The sequence below is a fragment of the Anolis sagrei genome, chromosome 6 (assembly GCF_037176765.1).
Source record: "Anolis sagrei isolate rAnoSag1 chromosome 6, rAnoSag1.mat, whole genome shotgun sequence".
In the NCBI taxonomy this organism is placed as follows: Eukaryota; Metazoa; Chordata; class Lepidosauria; order Squamata; family Dactyloidae; genus Anolis; species Anolis sagrei.
The window spans coordinates 66,389,468-66,404,452 of NC_090026.1; the positions used below are offsets into that span (position 1 = coordinate 66,389,468).

At 40.4% G+C, this 14,985-nt stretch overlaps 1 protein-coding gene across 4 annotated transcripts in view; it reads left to right on the forward strand.

The window, feature by feature from the left end:
- Positions 1-3,509: 3,509 nt before the first annotated feature.
- The window catches only part of LOC132778530 (fidgetin-like protein 1), a 60,052-nt gene continuing 48,576 nt past the window's right edge, over positions 3,510-14,985 (forward strand). For 2 of the 4 annotated variants that reach the window (XM_067470171.1, XM_060781566.2), the window contains exon 1: positions 3,525-3,647. Coding sequence is in view for 1 of the 4 variants with exons in the window: in XM_060781564.2 (XP_060637547.2) it covers positions 12,792-14,858 (2,067 nt within the window). In the remaining 3 variants the exon portion in view is untranslated. Of the gene's footprint in view, positions 3,648-12,788; positions 14,939-14,985 lie in introns of those variants that run through there. The other 2 variants (XM_060781564.2, XM_060781565.2) reach the window with 2 other exon arrangements.

Below are 14,985 nucleotides of genomic sequence, written 5' to 3' on the forward strand. Positions count from 1 at the left end.
GAATAACAGGGTTGTTGTAGGTTTTTTCGGGCTATATGGCCATGGTCTAGAGGCATTCTCTCCTGACGTTTCGCCTGCATCTATGGCAAGCATCCTCAGAGGTAGTGAGGTCTGTTGGAACTAGGAAAAGGGTTTATATATCTGTGGAATGACCAGGGTGGGACAAAGGACTCTTGTCTGCTGGAGCTAGGTGTGAATGCTTTGGGCTATATGTCCATGTTCCAGAAGCATTAAAACTTGGGTGCCTGCTGAGCCCCTACCTTGGGAAGTCTGAACTTGGCCACGGTGGTCCACGCTCTCGTTACATCCCGACTAGACTACTGCAATGCACTCTACATGGGGCTGCCTTTGAAGACGGTCCGGAAGTTTCAATTAGTGCAATGGTCAGCAACCTCTCAACAAACCTCTCAACAAAAGTTTGCTCCAGGCACTGTTAGGCCATTATATGCTAATCAAGGTGGTCAGTTGAAACATTCAAACATAGCTCCAGCAGAGAAGAGTGTTTGCTGTGAGGCCGCCTTGAGTCCACCCTCAGGGGTGGGAAGGGCGGGGTACAAGTATATGAAATAAATAAATAAATTCCCTCCTGACGTTATGCCTGCATCTATGGCGGGCATCCTCAGAGGTTGTGAGATCTAGTGGAACTAGGAAAATTGGGTGTATATATCTGTGGGAGAACAAACTCTTGTCTGTAGGAGGCAGGTGTGAATGTTTCAACTGGTCACTTTGATTATTATTTTTATTTATTATTATTAACTTTATTTGTACCCCGCTAGCATCTCCCAAAGGACTCGATGCGGCTTACAAAGGCCAAGGCCCTCAATAAAACAATAGCATGACAATCTTATGAGTTGTGTGTATTGCAAACCAACACAATTAAAGCAATAACAACAAAGCAATAAAACAATACACCGTGGCACAGTAAAACTAGGGCCGGGCCGGATGTAATGGGTACAGTTAAAAGTGCTGGATATGACAGGTGGAATGCAAGGACTGGGTAAGTGCAATGTGCAGACAATCTGAAATCTCGAATAAAGTGCGTCTGGGACGTGATGCTAGGGAGTTTCCTATTCTGGAAAGGCACACCGGAACAGCCAGGTCTTCAAGCTCTTCCTAAAGACTGCCAACGTAGGGGCCTGTCTGATGTCCTTGGGGAGGACGTTCCAAAGTCGTGGGGGCTACCACAGAGAAGGCCCTGTCCCTTGTCCCCACCAAACGTGCTTGCAACGCAGGTGGGATCGCGAGCAGGGCCTCCCCAGATGAACGAAGGGAACGCGTGGGTTCATAAACGGAGATGCGGTCACGTAGGTAGGTAGGTCCCAAACCGTTTAAGGCTTTGTAGGTGAGCACTTGCACCTTGAATTGGGACCGGAAAATGAACGGCATCCAGTGGAGCTCCTTAAACAGGAGGGTCAACCTCTCTCTGTAAGGAGCGCCGGTTAACAAACTGGCCAACGCCCATTGGACCAACTGAATTTTCCGAGCCGATTTCAAGGGCACCCCCACGTAGTGCGCATTATAGTAGTCCAATCTAGAGGTGACCAAGGCATGGACCACCCAGGCCAGATCAGTCTTTACGAGGTATGGTCGCAGTTGGAGCACGAGTCTCAGTTGTGCAAAAGCCCTCCCGGTCACCGCTGACACCTGGGTCTCAAGCGTAAGTAATGAGTCCAGGAGGACACTCAAACTGCGGACCTGTGACTTCAGGGGGAGTGTAACCCCGTCCAGCACAGGTTGCCACCCTATACCCCGATTTGGTTTATGATCGACCAGGATGACCTCTGTCTTGTCGGGACTGATCCTCAGCTGGTCACTTTGATTAGCATTTGATGGCCTGACAGGTTTTAGGTGTGACTTGTTAGTGCCTTAGGGAATCCTTTGTTGAGAGGGGATTAGCTGTCTCAGATTGTTTCTTGTCTGGAGTTCCCCTATGTTTGAGTGTATTATAACAACAAATATAGCTCGAAAAACCTACAACCCAGTCATCAAATCTGCTTACCTTGTATGAACACAAGCGCCCAATACCAACCAGCCAGTGCTTTCAACACAGATTGTATCCCTAAATGAATATAAGACAAAATAATATACAATACAAACAATTATATAGCAGACAGCATTATAATATACTAGCTGTCCCCTGCCACGTGTTGCTGTGGCCCAGTCTGTTGATCTGGAAAATAAAGTAATGAGAACGTGTTGGTTTCTAATATATGTAATGTCTTGATGCTTGTGGGTAAACAGTATTTCTTGCTGTTTCTTTGTCAGTGTTGATGTGGAGATTGTCTGGTTTGCCCACCCTGGAACATGCAACATATCATTGTCCTTCTTTAAGGGTCAATTTCAAATCTATGATACTATATCTGTGTGTGTGAATCATATCATATCTATCTATATCTATAACTTTGATTACGTTTTCTTGCCCTGATGAAGGGAGTTGGATTGAATGGCCTTACGTATTTTCTAATGGTCATGGGGGTTATGTGTGGGAAGTCTGCCCCGGTTCTGTTGTTCGTAGGGTTCAGAATGCTCTTTGATTGTAGGTGCACTGTAAATCCCAGTGACTACAACTCCCAAATGTCAAGGTCTATTTCCCCCAAACTCCATTTGTGTTCATATTTGGGCGTATTGAGTGCTTGTGCCTAGTTTGGTCCAGATCCATTGTTTGAGTCCACAGTGCTCTCTGGATGTAGGTGAACTACAACTCCCAAACTCAAGGTCAATGCCCACCAAACCCTTTCAGTATTTTCTATTGGTCATGGGAGTTCTGTGTGCCAAGTTTGGTTCAATTCCATTGTTGATGGAGTTCTGAATGCTCTTTGATTGTAGGTGAACTATAAATCCCAGCAACCACAACTCCCAAATGTCAAGGTCTATTTCTCCCAAACTCCATCTGTGTTCATATTTGGGCGTATTGAGTGCTTGTGCCAAGTTTGGTCCAGATCCATCATTGTTTGAGTCCACAGTGCTCTCTGGATGTAGGTGAACTACAACTCCCAAACTCAAGGTCAATGTCCACCATATCCTTCCAGTATTTTCTGTTGCTCATGGGAGTTCTGTGTGCCAAGTTTGGTTCAGATCCATTTCTGGTGGAGTTCAGACTGTCTAGGTGAACTATAAATCCCAGCAACTACAACTCCCAAATGACAAAATCATAATTTCTTGAGTGATGGTCACTCCTTGTGTTGTGAGACGTATTGCTGCCAAATTTGGTGTGATTTCGTTCATTTGTTCTTTTGTTTTTAAGGTACTCATTATGCACAGAGCATTTATATATATATAGATATTATAATATATAAAACAAACTATTTTAAAGCAATCAGCATTATACTATATAATACAAATAATATAACACAAAATATATATTATAATATATAATACAAACAACGACTTTCCCTGCCTGAAAGCAAACAGCAGGAAAAGAATAGCACAGGACGTGTTGGTTTCTAATATATCACGTTTGTGCATCAAGTCTCGCGAGATTAGCCTCTTGTCAGCTCTCCACTGAAGGAAAACTCGCTAGACTCTCCACTTAAGGAAAACTCGCGATAGCAGACTAGTCCTCGCGAGAGAGATTTAATTTGGCGCCCGCGGAAGGAGAGGGAAGAGCTCTTTCTTCGCGGCCTAGTCGTGGCTTTTCCTCAGGAGCGGTAGGTGGGCGGTGGAAATAGGGTTTGCCTGGTGTTAATATAGAAATAGGCAAAAGGAGGGAGAAATGAATGGCCGTTCATCTATTTCATATCATTTTAAACAGGCCTGGGCAAACTTTCGGCCTTCCAGGTGGTTTGGACTTCAACTCCCACCATTCCTAACAGCCTCAGGCCCCTTCCTTTCCCCCCTCAGCCGCTTAAGCGGCTGAGGGGGAAAAGGAAAGGGCCTGAGGCTGTTAGGAATGGTGGGAGTTGAAGTCCAAAACACCTGGAAGGCCCAAGTTTGCCCAAGCCTGTTATAGTATATCCCTTTGGTATTGTTTCCATGTTATTTGAAGGTTACCCAGAGAGCATGGTGATATCCATATTATCTGCTTTGAACTGGATTATATGAGTCCACACTGCCATATAATCCAGTTCAAAGCAAACCATAATAATTTTATTTCTCCTCATGGCTCGAGGTGGGTTACAAAACAATGAAAATAGATCAGTACAGCAAAACAACAACAACACTAAAATGTACCTCAATAAAAGCTACACACCAAAATGTATCTCTAAAATATGTATTTATTTTATTTATCTATATCCCGCCCTTCTCACCCCAAAGTGGACTCAGGGTGGCTCACAACAAAGGCACAATTTGATGCCTTGTACACTTAATAATTTTTTTTTTGACGTGTCAAGAGTGACTTGAGAAACTGCAAGTTGCTTCTGGTGTGAGAGAATTGGCCGTCTGCAAGGATGTTGCCCAGGGGACGTCCGGATGAATTGATGTTTTTATCATCCTTGTGGGAGGCTTCTTTCATGTCCCCGCGTGAGGAGCTGGAGCTGATAGAGGGAGCTCATCCACCTCTCCCCGGATTCAAACCTGCGACCTGTCGGTCTTCAGTCCTGCCAGCACAGGGGTTTAACCCACTGTGCCACTGGGGGCTCTATAATAATAATACCGTAATAATAATAATAATAATAATATATAATAATACACTTTATTTATACCCCGCCACCATCTCCCCAATGGCTTACATGAGGCCAAGCCCAAACAGAAAATTATCAGCATAAAACAACATATACATTCAAACTACATCATTTAAGCATACAAATAAAAACATTTAAATTTGCACAATCCGAGAATATAAGTAAGGATCTGTTTGTTTGTTTGTTTGTTTGTTTACTATATTTGTATACCGCCCCTCTCAGCCCTCAGGGCAGTTAACAAAGGCAGCAGTTCAATGCCAACAATGAAAATAGATCAGTACAGCAAAAAACCACAACACTAAAATGTACCTCAATAAAAACTACATACCAAAATGTATCTCTAAAATATTTATTTATTTTATTTATTGATTTCCCGTCCTTCTCACCCCAAAGTGGACTCAGGGTGGCTCACAACAAAGGTACAATTTGATGCCTTGTACACATAGCATAAAACAACATATACATTAAAACTACAGTATTTAAACATACAAATAAAAAGTTATTTAAAATCACACAATCTGAGAATATAAGTAAGGATCTGTTTGTTTGTTTGTTTACTGTATTTGTATAAATAAATAAACTTTTATTTCTACCCCGCCACCATCTCCCCGATGGGGACACGAAGCGGCGTACATGGGGCCAAGCCCGAACAACATAATACAGCAATAAAATCAAAACATATACAACAGACAACAACAACATTATCAAAGTAACATTATAAAGGGATTTTTTAAAAAAAAAAACATACCTGTAAACAATCATGGTACTGATGACAACGGGCAGACCACATATTCAGGATAAAAACAGTTAACAAACTATGATGAGATAAAATAGGAGCAGGACGTTTATATGGAACTCATAAAACACACAGAGTTGTAAGGCTGAACATATACCGCCCCTCTCAGCCCTCAGCGCGGTTAACAAAGGCAGGGCATTTAACAAAGACAGCAATTCAATGCCAACTACAGTATAAAATATTTAAAAATATTAACATAAAACAAAATCACAATAAAATCAGTTAACACATAAGTCAAAAGTATCATAGTTAAAAACGTTGTCCAATATCATCCAGTTGTGCCATATTCCTATTTCTGTTACACTGCATTGCCAAACACCTGCTGAAACAGCCATGTCTTAACTTTTCTCTAGAATGCTAAAAGGGAGCGGGCTATCTAATGTCCCTAGGAAGGGGTTCCATAGCCGAGGGGCCACCACTGAGAAGGCCCTGTCTCTCGTCCCCGCCAGATATGTTTGTGACACCAGCGGGAACGAGAGCAGAGCCTTCCCAGATGATCTTAAAGTCCTAGTTGGTTCATAAGGGGAGATGTGTTTCAATTGTCATCTGTAATTGTTCATTGCACTGAAATATCAATTCTTGCACTACTGTTAAATCTCACCAGGAACACTGCCCAGTTCTGGGTGCCGCACTTCAAGAAGAATATTGGCCAGTTTGAATGTGTGCAGAGAATGACCACAATGGTCGGAGGTTTGGAAACCAAGCCTTTTGAGGAACAACTTAAGGAAACTGCAAAAGTTTAGCTTAAAGAGCCAAGACCCCTTCTACACAGCTGTATAAAATCCACATCAAACTGGATTATATGGCATTGCAGACTCAGATAATCCAGTTCAAAGCAGCTATTGTAGATTATCTGCCTTGATATTCTGGATTATATGGCTGTGTGGAAGGGCCCTGAAGTCCCTTCTAGATTGGCCTATAAGGATCTGATCCCAGATTATCTTCTTATCCCAGATTATATACCAGTGGAGACTCAGATAATCCAGTTTAAAGTAGATAACCTGGGATCAGATCCTGGGTAAAAAGGACCAGAAATGGTACATGATGACTATCTTTAAATATGCGAATGAATGTCATATACAAGTTGTTCCTACTCATGATTTTGCTGATCCAGAGAATAGACCTTGAACCAATGGATTCAAATTACAAGAAAAAGGGAGTCCACATAAACATTAGGAAGAAGTTTTGTTTTACTGAAAGTACAGTAGTCTGCCTCAGGATGTGTGTCTCTTTTTTTTGGAACTCTAAACATTTTTGGAACTGCTATAATTGTGTGTTCCTGCATGGTAGGAGGGCTTCATAAACTGTTCACAACCAAGAACTCTTTTTGCCTGAGAAATGTTTATGCGCCCATCGTTATATAGGTATATAAAATAGGTATACCAATGAAACATTTACTGATTAAAATCATAAAGAAAATGATTTTAAAACAATTTTTGGTATACATATAATTTTATCATTGATTAAAGGAGAAAGCAAATTTACATATTAATGAGATGGATGTGCTTGTTTATTCTTACATAAAATTAAACTTTGGATGGATATTTGATACTGCAGAATGTAGAGCAGCGTTTCTCAACCTTGGGGGGCGGTCGAGAGGGGGTGTCAAAGGAGTTGCCAAAGACCATCAAAAAACACAGTATTTTCTGTTGGTCATGGGGATTCTGTGTGGGAAGTTTGGACCAATTCTATCATTTGTGAGTTTCAGAATGCTCTTTGTAGGTGAACTATAAATCCCAGCAGCTACAACTCCCAAATGTCAAGTTTATTTCCCCCAAAATCCACCAGTGTTCACATTTGGGCATGTTGAATATCTGTGCCAAGTTTGGTCCAGATCCATCATCGTTTGAGTCCACAGTGCTCTCTGAATGTAGGTGAACTACAACTCCAAACTCAAGGTCAATGGCCACCAAACCTTTCCAGTATTTTCTATTACTGTGTGCCAAGTTTGGTTCAATTCCATTATTGGTGGAGTTCAAAATGCTCTTTGATTGTAGGTTAACTATAAATCCCAGCAACTAAAACTCCCAAATTTGAAAAGAGTTTAGAAATCACATTTGGCTTTAGAAAACCTATGGTGAATCAAATGCAGGAGAAAGGAAATCTCATGCAGTAAATACTTCCAGCAGATGGCACCATTATTCTGGAATCGTTGTGGCTCTTAATTGTAATTTCTCGTTTGTATTTAAGACATGCTTTGGATTTCATGCAACATGCTTTGCACTTTGATAATGACCACTGCTCACTTGTGTCTTTAAGAGTACAAAAATTAGACTTCAAAGTTGTCTTTTCATTTGTAAACATGATGGCAAACCTTTAAAAAAAATACTTAAACCTGTAAATACTTCTGTGATACATCTGTGAGCGTTGCAGTTAAAACAATTTATATTTATTTAGAGCTCTTCATTTGAGAAATTAATTCACAAGTATTGGGACCTTATCTCAACTTTGTACTGCAATGGTCTTAACATCAGATAATTGTTTTATGAGTTCTTTAATTGTTCTACATTGGGAAGGCTAGACTTTTGTCTTATTCCGAATAGAACATTTCATATTGTGTATAGTTAATTAAATAATAAGGAAACTATGGTTATTGTTTGAAAGAAACTCCTTTCTTCAAATGAAACAACTTCTGCTGAAAAGTGAGGTGTAGTCAATTCTAATTGCTTGTCTCATGTGTAGCCATTCAGTTAGTGTTGTTTTTTTCTTACCATATTTGAACAAGTCTTTAATCTGACTTTGAAAATATACCAGTAATACATTTATTTGCCTAATGTGTGACTCCTGGGTCACCTCTTCTTCCATCTTCTTGATAAAGGATTACACATAAAATATGTATGGTATATGGGCAAAGCATTACACAGTTGAGTACAACTGTGCTGTGACCCAAGAACAGTAGAAGTTAACAAGTATGCTGAAGCCCAAGAGCAGTAAGAGTTAACAAGCAAATATTGCATTTTATAGTGACATTTTCTAATTGTATCTTTAGAGTCACTAATATAACTTAAAATCAAGGTTATGTGTAAGCAAGCATTGAACAGATAATAGATATTTTAGGCACTTTGCATTGCGTACATGCTGTTTGATATTTTGATAAACCACATACCATGTGTGTTGGATGCAGCTTTCAAATTTTGAATTTGTCAGTGTCTTTGGGGCATGCTTAGTAACTCCTACTATTCTTAGGCCTCGGCTCACCTGTTAGCTGTTACTGTTCTTGGCATTCAGTTGGGGACATACATGCATGGAAGTTTCTGGGCTCCATAGGGTTTAGTATTCCTTTCACAATACCTCTTCAGCTTACTAAAAAGACTCTGAAGCTGCCATGCAACTCTATTTTGACATGTGCAGCATGCAGGAAGTATTAAAGAAGTGTCTCACTATGTCTTCATAGCCAAACACACAGTGATGACATCACCATCAGTCTTCCCAGTCTTAGTGCTGCTGTACGTGTCTCATTAGGACGATACTGCCATCTCTGGTCTTGCCTACCCATCATGAAACATGAAAAGGCCATGTAGGGCAGCTTCAGGAGCTCTTCTATAAATTGTAGGAGGATATGTGGATCAGCATAGTACAAGTTCATGTATGAATATTAATGTTATGCTGAAGGAATGTTGGATTGCAGCTTTTGTACAATCCAACATTCTCTTAGCATTGCATAGCATAAATGTTTGCACATGGACCTACACTGTGCTGAACCACAAATTGTGTAACCCATTTTTATTTCTTTTAATTCTTCCTTTATGGGGTTGTTGAAAGGGAGGAGACTACTTAGCGGGTGGTGAATGTGTACACATTTGAGTACTGGTAGTTGCTACTGTGTTAGACAATCTAATTACGTCACAACAATATTGTACAGTTGTATGGGCTGCTTGTGTGTTTCCTGACCATGTTGAAAGTGCTGACATTAACCATTAACATCCTAAAGATGACTGGGACCAGGTTTCTACCACAGTGGCAGTCACCTGTATAACCCTCTGCAGACTGAGATCAGCATTAGTGACCCCATTTGTATGTCCATATGTAAGAACAATAACGTTGATGATTTTCAGACAGGTTTTGTATGCATTGCCATCCTTCACATGGAATTATATCCCAGCTAACGTGTATTGTGTAGCATCATTACAGGCCTTCAGTGAAATAGAAAGACTTACCTGCTTGCCATAGTCTGTCCTTTAGTCAATTGTCTACTGACACCTTTATATCAATCTTGATTTTAACTGTTTAATTTGTTTTTATCATTATTTTTATCATTTTGTTTTGTTATTGTTAAATAAAACCACACACACACATATACTTTTTAACCATTGAATAGCTCTCATAGTGATAATGTAACCTACGTGTTCTCTTGATACTGAGGCACATAGACATATAAGCATGTGGTACAGTAAAAGACCTACTGTTTTGTGATGCACAGTGGAGATTGTTCCGTCATAGACAGAGTGCTATATCAGCATGTTCAGAAGAAGCACATGGAAATATGTGCAAAGACTTCTTAGACAGCTGTCAATGCAACTTGTACTGATGCGGTGTGGTGAGCCAGCCCAAAGGCAGCAGTCTGGGTGAATGAGGCTGCATTGCCAATCTCATGTTGAGGTTGTACAATATAGGAGTGGACTGTCTATTAAAAATTAGAGAATAGCACCCTACATTTTAAAAAAGATAATGAAGGAGATGGAACCATATTTTGCATGGCCAGTTGAGGCCTTACATAGTAATCAGTGAGTTCCTCTGGCACACACTCACATTAACATAATCCACAATAGTAATAAATGTACTGGCACATGGACTAATACTTCTTTGTTAGGGCAGGATAAGTCACTTTGTGTAAAAGTCCAAATTCTGGGTTTCCAAAATCCCATCTAGACCATTTAAGTAGCTGTAATTAGTCTACAGCACTATTTTATAAGTGCAAATTTTAATTAATGCTCTCTGCCCTAAGTATACATTTAGCTGGAGCCAGGAAAATTTCTGTGTCTGCAGTTCTACTGAATGATAGTTATATTGGAGCATCCAAAGAGGAGCTGTACTGAATCAAATGAAGACTCTGTAATCCATTCAGTTCCTGGACAGGCCACTCAGATGCTTATGTTAAAGCTGCCTAAGATAAGCCAGTTTCTGCTTATGTTCCATGTCAACTGATGTACAGAGACATAGGGCCTCTGACAGTGGATATAATATATAGCTGTAGTTTTCTCAGTGGCAATTCCTAGACACTGAAACTTGCCACCAATGTATGCTGGCTCCCTATTGCCTTTCTGCTGAAACCAATGTATTTCCCATTTTGGCAGCTTCTTGAAACTGGCATTACTTGTTGCAAAAGGGGTTTCTGAATGGATGAGTACAATACTGCATTTTTTAAATGAGTGTGTCTAATCTCCTTGTAAAATTATCTAAAGCTGATGACTTATCTTAGAGACCTTTGTTGATCATCTTGAAAATCTTTGCCTAAAGTGAGAGACACTTGACCTTCTATCCATGTTTTGGTTATTGGGATATTTGAGCATAGCTGAACCCAATGTGCCAGATTGCGTCCTCACCAATAAGCCAGAATAAACTGTATTGATGTTGTTAGAGGTATGTTGTGATTAGTATCCAAGTTACATTTCACAGTTATTACTTCCTTCAAGAAAGTCAGTATTTTTTTGTCCCCAGGTCATAATTTAAACATTATTTTCTGTAAATGCTAATGGTCATAGTACTAATGGTATGTTTAGCATGTTCGCATACTGTGTTCAGTAAGGCTTTTTCATGGGTAAGTGTGCAAGTATGTTTACTAGGAGTGATTTCTCAGTAGATGGTACTGTTGTGATTTTGAAGTAGATGGTACTGTTACTTATCCTGTTCTGATTTCTTATATGTTATATAAGAAACATATATAATATGTGTTAATTCTTCTGCCTGACTTCTATATCTACATGTTCTAAGTCAAGAGAAATAAAAATATTTTCTTGTGTTTCTGAAATGCATGTCAGATAAAATAATAGAATTGTAGAGTTGGAAGAAACCACACAGGCTATCCAATCCAGCCTCTGCCATGCAGGAAAATACAATCAAAGTAGCTCTGACAGCGGGCCATGCAGCCACTGTTCAAAAACCTCCAAAGAATGACCTTCCACTGTACTCCAAGGCAGAGAGTTCCATTGTTGAACTGCTCTTACGGTCAGGATGTTCTTCTAATGTTCAGGTAGAATCTCCTTTCCTGTAATTTGAATCCATTGCTTCGAGTCCTAGTCTCCAGGGCAGCAGAAAACAATCCTGCTCCCTCCTCAATGTGATGTCCTTTCAAAAATATAACATGGCTATCATGTGTCCTCTCAGCCTACCCTTCTGCATGTTAAAAATACCCAACTCTTTCAGCCACTCCTCATTGGGCATGTTCCAGTTTGTCAATATGTCACTTAAATTGTGATGCCTAGAATTGGATATACAGTAGTATTCCAGGTGAGGTCTGACCAAAGCTGAATAGAGGAGTACCATTACTTCTCTTGATCTAGACACTACACTCTGTTTGATGTAGCCCAAAATCCTATTGGCTTTTTAACCTGCTGCATCACATTGTTTACTCATGTTCAACTATTACATGTACTGTTTTCGAGCCATGTGTCACCCATTCAGTATCTGTGTATTTTATTTTTTCTGCCTAAGTGTAGTATCCCATATTTCTCCTTGTTGACATTAATTTTATTAGTTTTGGTCCAGCTCTCTAATCTGTTAAGGTCATTTTGAATTCTGATCCTGACTTCTGGAGTGTTAGCTGTCTCTCCCTATTTGGTGTCATGTGCAGACTTGATAAGCATGCCCTCTAAATCTTCATCCAAGTCATTAATGATGTTAAACAGCACTAGGCCTAGGCTAGAATCCTACTGCACCTTACTAGTCACTTCTTTCCGGGAAAAATATATTACAATTATCAAATAAGTGGTTTCTTTTTCATTTTCCTGCATTCTCTATCTGAGGAATAGGAAACAGTTTGCGGTGCCAGGCCAAATCTTCATGCATCTGACTCTATCCAACCGAATGATAGCAGGAAATGTTTGCCAAACCAACTGAGGATTAGCTCTACTCTCTCCTTGCCTTCGATGTGTCATTTTTCAGACCAACACACTTATTGCAGAACTTGCACATTTTCGTATGGAAGCGAATGTGGGACTGGATAAGCTCTCTGTTGTTATCTCAATTCTGAGATAGCAAAAGAGAAACAAATAGTGGAAAATTTTTCCCAAGCCCTTTCTGCCAAATTAGGTAAACAGGTTGGTGGAGCTTCAAAGAAGAGTATTGTCAAGCCCTTCCATTGTAGCAGCTAGAAGTTGAGAAGATAACCGTTTCCCCTCCTGATCATGATATTTTTGTCCGTTTCTCTGTAGATCATGCAGACCAGTAGCCCTCATGACTTACACCAGAGAGAATGGCAAAAGAATTACTTTGTTGCTACTTCTGACACCAGCACACCAGCAGAGAAGGCAGATGCGTATCGTGCACAGATTTTACGAATTCAATATGCATGGGCAAATTCAGATATCTCCCAAGTTTGTGCTGCTAACCTGTTCAAAAAATATGCAGAAAAATATTCTGCAATTATTGACTCTGACAATCCAGAAACTGGTTTGAACAACTATGGCAAAGATATTTTAACTTTGGCAAGATGTCAGCAAAATGACAGTGACAAGTGGCAATCTGGCTTGAGGACAGGTAATGTGATTGAACTGAAGTGTGTGCAAGAGATAATAAAGGCTGGGAAGAAATCTGAGAGCTCTGTGAAGACAGAATCAAAAGCAAGTTCTGCTAAAGCCATCACTTTCCCTGTTTCTTCAAGTCTTCCCAAACTTGGTCTTTGCAGTGGTGACAGAGAACCTGTGCTGGATGCTAGCTCATCAAGTTGTGTAAACTATAGACCAGATATCCTTGAGAGATCTTCAGCTTTGAAAATTCAACAAAATAATAATACTTCCTTGACTAAGGCAGGAGTTGTACATTCATTTTCATCTGTTCATATGAGTAATGTTTCTGATACTGCCTCTTATGCAACCCCCTTATTTTGGAATAGGGAATCAGAATTTAATAGTACTTTAGCAGCTACAAATAATTCCAGTTTGGGGCAGAAGAGAGAATGTTCTGCTCAGTTTCCTCTCCCTGAAGGGATGGGCAATCTTGGAAAAAGGAAGAATGTTTTTCTGTCCACTGGGGAAAGTGATAGGGCAGCCTTTGGTGTAATTCCTAATAAATCTATTAGTACAGAAGAAAAGAACTTTGTATGGAGTGGAGGGAAAATGATGGAGAACAAAACACCTGGTTTCAAAAGTGCCAAAGAACAGCTCTGGGTGGACCAACAGAAGAAATACCAAAATCAGCCTCAGCATTCATCTCTGCCATCTTATGGTTGTATAAAGAAGTCTTTAGGAGCTGCAAGATCTCGTGGTCCATCTGGAAAGTTTATCTCTCCAGTGCCAAAACAAGATGGAAGTGGAAATATTGGAATGCCATGCAAAGCGTCTGGAAGTGGACCAACAGATATGGCTCATCCAATAGATGAACGGCTAAAGAATATCGAACCCAAACTGATTGAACTCGTTATGAATGAAATCATGGACCACGGGCCTCCCATAACCTGGGATGACATTGCTGGAGTCGAATTTGCAAAAGCAACCATCAGGGAGATAGTCGTGTGGCCTATGTTGAGGCCTGACATTTTTACAGGCTTACGGGGTCCTCCAAAAGGAATTCTTCTGTTTGGCCCTCCTGGGACTGGAAAGACTCTCATTGGCAAATGTATTGCATGCCAATCTGGAGCCACGTTTTTTAGCATCAGTGCATCTTCACTGACCTCCAAGTGGGTAGGCGAGGGAGAAAAGATGGTTCGTGCATTGTTTGCTGTTGCACGGTGCCAGCAACCAGCTGTGATTTTCATTGATGAAATCGATTCTCTCTTGTCCCAGCGAGGAGATGGGGAACATGAGTCTTCCAGAAGAATAAAAACAGAGTTTTTGGTCCAGTTAGATGGAGCATCTACTTCTTCTGAAGAACGCATACTAGTTGTAGGGGCAACTAACCGGCCACAAGAGATTGATGAAGCTGCCCGAAGGAGATTGGTAAAGAGACTGTACATTCCACTTCCTGATGCTTCTGCAAGAAAGCAGATAGTGTCTCGTCTGATGTCAAAGGAACACTGCTCCCTAATGGATGAAGAAGTAGATCTCATAGTTAAAAAATCAGAGGGGTTTTCTGGGGCCGACATGACTCAGCTTTGTCGAGAGGCTTCTCTAGGCCCCATTCGTAGTCTTCAGTCTGTTGACATTACAATGATCAAACCGGAGCAAGTACGATCTATTACTTTTGAAGACTTTGACAGTGCTTTAAAAACCGTGCGCCCCAGTGTGTCATCCAAAGATTTGGAATTGTATGATACTTGGAATCAAACATTTGGGTGTGGAAGATAAGGAGAAGGAAGCCAGATCTTTCATCTGATTAATTTTTATTGCCATTCATTTCATGTGCTCTAATAAATAGGAAGTAAATAGCTGAGTTGTGATTTTTTTTCTCGCTACTTGAGTAAGGATTAATCTA